The sequence below is a fragment of the Benincasa hispida genome, chromosome 7 (assembly GCF_009727055.1).
Source record: "Benincasa hispida cultivar B227 chromosome 7, ASM972705v1, whole genome shotgun sequence".
In the NCBI taxonomy this organism is placed as follows: Eukaryota; Viridiplantae; Streptophyta; class Magnoliopsida; order Cucurbitales; family Cucurbitaceae; genus Benincasa; species Benincasa hispida.
The window spans coordinates 49,726,958-49,732,271 of record NC_052355.1 but is presented as its reverse complement, the minus strand read 5'-3'; the positions used below and the strand labels follow the sequence as shown (position 1 = coordinate 49,732,271).

General features: G+C 31.7%; 1 protein-coding gene across 1 annotated transcript; it reads left to right on the top strand.

The window, feature by feature from the left end:
• Positions 1–260: 260 nt before the first annotated feature.
• Positions 261–1,157, top strand: LOC120082235. The gene is made up of 2 exons (XM_039037511.1): positions 261–743; positions 911–1,157. Exons 1-2 carry the CDS (start codon positions 561–563, stop codon positions 1,091–1,093), a joined length of 366 nt encoding a protein of 121 aa, XP_038893439.1. The 5' UTR covers positions 261–560; the 3' UTR covers positions 1,094–1,157.
• The last annotated feature ends 4,157 nt before the right edge of the window (positions 1,158–5,314 follow it).

Below are 5,314 nucleotides of genomic sequence, written 5' to 3'. Positions count from 1 at the left end.
TATAATTCCCATAAACTCTTATTTCGATTAAAAGAATGTATTTTCGTGGGCTATAGTCTTAATCACAAAGGATATTTATACCTTGATTCTTCCATTGGTTGCGTGTATGTATCACGACATGTTGTCTTTAATGAAGCTCTTTTTCCTTGTTCAAAACCTTCTTTCTCGTTTGGTCCCACAAAGTAATCCTATCTTGACCATTACTTTTACTTTCATAATCCTTTTCTTATCCACCATTTTTCTCTTCCTATTCAGTTTGAGTCCTTGGTGTTAACACCCCCTTCCTCTTCTACACCTTCCTATCCACCAGGCTTTCCTTCTCCAATTTTGGACTCTGTTCATGACCTATCTTAAGCTACACAGTCTTGTCAATCATCACCATTACCCTGCATACCTTCTTTATCCCAGTCGAACGATCCAATTACCCTTTCTCCAACCTTGGCATCTTCTTCCTTCACACTTCACCTTCTTCCTCTACTTCTTCTCCTTCTGCTTCATCCTCTCTTATTGCTCCAACCTCACACGTTAACATTCACCCAATAATAACTCGATCTAATGCAATGATTATCAAACCAAAATGTTGGTTATCCTCTGTTCCATTGCCTTCACCCATTCCATCTGAACCGACCAATTTTAAGACGGCTGTTAAGAGTGTTGCATGGAGAGATGCTATGGAAAAAGAATATAAAGCCTTAGTTAACAACCACACATGGACACTTGTTCCTAGCTCTCATGAGTATAAGGTATAAGTTGTAAATAGGTTTGTAAAATCAAACTTCAACCATTACCTGCACGACTTGTGGCTAGAGGTTCTGATCAAGAGTATGACATTGGCTATTTTGAGACATTGAGCTTTAGCCTACTTATCAAACCTGTAACTATTCGTATTGTTTTATCTCTTATTGTACAGCATCAGTGGGTCATCAAACAACTAGATGTCCACAACATATTTCTAAACGGTGACCTCCATGAAGATGTTTATATGATGCAACCATCGTGTGTGCAAGCTACAAAAGGCTTGATATGGGCCCAAGCAAAGTCCAAGAGAGTGGTTTATGAAATTAAGTACTTGCTTTTTAGATTGGAATTTTAAAGCTTCAAAGTTCGATACATCTATGTTTATGTACAATGTTGATTTTGTTCTGGTTATTGTACTTGTTTATGTGGATGATATACTTGTTACTGGTAACAATCTTCCTTTCATTCAAAAGTTTGTTAGCTCCTTGAATGTTTCTTTGCTCTTAAAGACTTTGGTGATTTTTCATACTTTCTAGGCATTGAAATCTGTCGTGATAGTTCATCTCTACATCTTTGTCAGACTAAGTATTTTAATGATGTTTTAAAGAAACTTGAAATGTTAGACTGTAAACCTCTAGCAACCTTGATGGTCATTGGTAATGTTTTATCCATCAATAATGGTGATTTTTTGTCGAATCCAAAGCAATATTGAAGCATTGTGGGTGCTCTTCAATATTGTACTTTGGCTCAACCTGACTTAAGTTTTGTCGTCAATAAGGTTGCCACTTTTTACATGCTTCTACTACAGTGCATTGGAATTCCATCAAACGCATATTGAGGTATATAAAGTCCACCAACAACCTCAGTTTGTCTTTTACACGGTTCTCTTCTTTGTTATACAGATGTTGATTGGGCAAATTGCCCTGATGATAGTAGGAGTACTAGTGGCTGTTGTGTATTTTCGGGTAATAATTTAGTATCTTGGTCATCAACTATACAAAAAGTTGTATCAAGATCACGTGTTGAGTCTGAATACAGAGGGCAATCGAATGCAGCTGCAAAAATTGTTTGGATACAATCCATCTTTCCTGAAATAGGTGTTTAGGCACTTCATCCTCCTATGCTTTTGTGCGATAATATCAATGCTACCTACTTTGCAGCTAACCTAGTACTTCATAATTGCTCAAAGCATATTGAAGTTGACCACCATTTTATTTGCGAGAAGGTTCTTCGCAAATAACTTCTAGTTTGGTTTGTTCCATCTACAGATCAATTAGCTAATATAATGTCTAAACCGCTGCTTTCTTCACACTTTATCAGTTTATGTACCAAGCTCAATGTTCAGAGTTACATAGTTTCGCTTGAGGGGGATGATAAAAGGTCATTCTTCTCTTGTATTTTTTGGGCTATTTTCTTGTTTTTACCTTTCAGGTTTTTTTTATTCTTTCTCATATTTGTTGCCTACACGTGTCTCTGTGTATGGCTTTATATTGTATATTGTTTTCCCTCTTTTCATTGAAGAATGTTCTCAAAATATTTTTAAATATACAAACTGCTTTTCAACAGTCTTTCATATACCATATAAATCACCATCAAATTTAAAAGCTTAAATTGATAGATTATGGTAAATTTAATATTATATCTATTGATACCAAAATATGGATATGAAAAAACACATTTGATCTTCACATGACATCAATGGTGAATTTGTAATTTAGGGAAGACGTGACCTCCAAAATAAGGAGAATCTAGACATCAGTGTTGTATTTGTCACAACATCTCTAATGCCTAAGTAATGCTTTTAGTTTTAGCAAGAGTTTTAAGGAAGGGAATAAACTTATTTCTTCTGCTGTTATAATGATGTATTTATGGGAGAACCTTGACCTAGGGTGTCTAAATCAAGGTTTCAGAGTCAGATCATCCCTTCTCAAGCCCATGAGTTGTACCATGCATTTAAATGTTTCATTAATCAAATTGTGAGATTCAACCTAGGTCAAGTAAGCCAGTTTGGGTATTTGGCCCAAACTCTCATCTTCCCCAGGCTCATGTGGGTCGGATGCATGCCCCATTCATTGGAAAGAAAGATTCGGCATCAGCCTTGGTTGAGGTTGAACATGTTCGTTTGAGCTTTTGGCATGAACTCTCCTTTTCCACATGTCTAATTGAGTCTTGGGGTGTGGTACAATTTTTAGCTCGAGTTTTGTCCTTTTTTTTTTTTTTACTTGATAACATGCGGATTTGCTTAAAGTTGATTATGTCTTTTAATTCTAAATCTATTGATAACAACAATATCAATACTCTAATATATACATTATAAACACTATATATACATACATTCGTCATCGTATATGAATAATGCATCTTATAACAATACAAGAAATTTGGTCTTCTACTACTAAAAATCGTTGCTAAAAGTTATAAGAAAAAGTTGTGGCCAACTCAATCCACCAACCCACTCCGAACTTTATGATTAAATATTGTTACAATTATTTATATTATTTATTTATATGTAATATCTTAAATGTGATGAAGAGAAGAGTGAAGCTGCTAATTTAATTAATTAATGTCAACTTTGCTGTTGATTGAGTTTCCCTAAAAACTTCAAGCCATTTTATTAATGATTTAATATTAATTAATAGCCAATCTCTCTTGGAGAAAGTGGATTTTGTACTCTAGCTTTCACCGTTTTATATATCCATGTACTTAAATATTTTGCTTCGACTTTCAAGCATCTTCCATTGATTGATGAACTTTATCACTTAATTAATTGTTAATTAGCAAGGAAAAGTGGGAAACGTCCAAATAATTATTAATTATTAATTATTTTTCATTGATTGCTGTTTAATTAACATATATCACCAAGGAGCTTCAGGCTCTTTGGTTCTTTTAATTATCCATCTTAGGCCACATGCTTGCATGAATCTTGCATGCATGTGTCACCTTGTCTACCAAAATGCAACTTAACAAATAATATGTATATATATTTTTCAAATCAATTACTAATTTACCATATTATATTGTATATTAATGTATTACCACAACTTAAGGTGTCTATGTGACATAAGTAATTTATATTAGACTTGATTTCGAGTACATTCAAATTATTATTAAGATTTCGTTGGGTAACTATTTGATTTTTTTTTTTAAAATTAAACATATAGACATTACTTCCACCTCTAAATTTCTTCTTTTGTTATTTACTCTTTTACCAATGGTTTAAAAAATCAAACCAAATTTTGAAGACTAAAAAAAAGCAGCTTTTAATAAAACTTATTTTTGTTTTTGAAATTTAGCTAAGAGCTCAACCATTGTTCTTAAGAAATATACAAATAATTGTAAGAAATGAGGAAGAAATAGACATAATTTTTAAAAACCAAAAACCAAAAATAAAACAATTACCAAATGAGACCTTAGTTTTTTTGTTTTTCGTTTTTAAAAATCATGTCTGTAAACGTCACTTTTTCGATGGTTTGTGTTTTCTAAATTTTATGAGTGTTTTGAAAATCAAATCCATGAGAACTAAAAAAAATAGTTTTAAAAAATTTACTTTTTGTTTTTGAAAATCCGTAAAAAAATTCAAATCTTTACATATATATAGGAAATGTGAAAATCAATTGTGTGAAAATAAAGACAATTTTCAAAAATGAAATACCAAAATCCAAATGATTACGAGTAAACAAATTCTAATTTATCATCTTTCCTTTTAGATTTGATTTCGAGTAGACTAATTAATTTAATTGAGAAGCTTCATTTATTTATATAATGGAAGAGCATAATTAAAATATATAAAATCAATAGATTAGATTTAAGTCCATTTGCAAATATTTATACTTGTAATTAGCATGTTCATGCATTTGTATATGGATGATGAATTATACTATGACTGCGATGAATAATTAGAAGAAGCAATTGAATTAATATAATAGTTTGAGGTTAAGAGAGAGTTGACTATAGGAACTGTAATAGATTAAACAAGTTGGAGTAAACAAATGTTGTTGACTAATTTAAAGGAGAGAAAATGATCCAATTAGGTCAAATAATTAGTTAGTAATTAGATTTGAATGACATTAATAAGACATGAATATTCCTAATAGAAGTTTCGTAATATTAATTAAGTAATGAAAAATCAATTTTGTTGTCTGTTTCTGATTAGGAAAACTTTGATGGAGGAACACCCACCGACTAAAATAATATGGAAAATTTTAAAAAAATAAAAAATAAAAAAGGCTTAGTGGTGGTACCTTGCCCAACTTGCCCACTTGCTCAAACACATTGAAATTTCTCATTCACTTTCATATTCTATTTTCTTAGATTGAAAACTATAGAGTAAGACCACACCACATGTATTGTGAATATATGAAGTGATATAATTATTTTTAACAACGTAATATTCATCTACTAACTTAACTTATTTCGGATTTGAACGTGGATCTATTCGGTTTGGGGTTTAAAAGGGGTGCAACATATATAAACGTTTTAGGGCTATTTATATGTACTTTATTGCTTTTCAAGATAATAAAATGTCGTTACAAATAGACTTGAAAGAAAAATACGGTACGAACTTAGTGCTGAATTG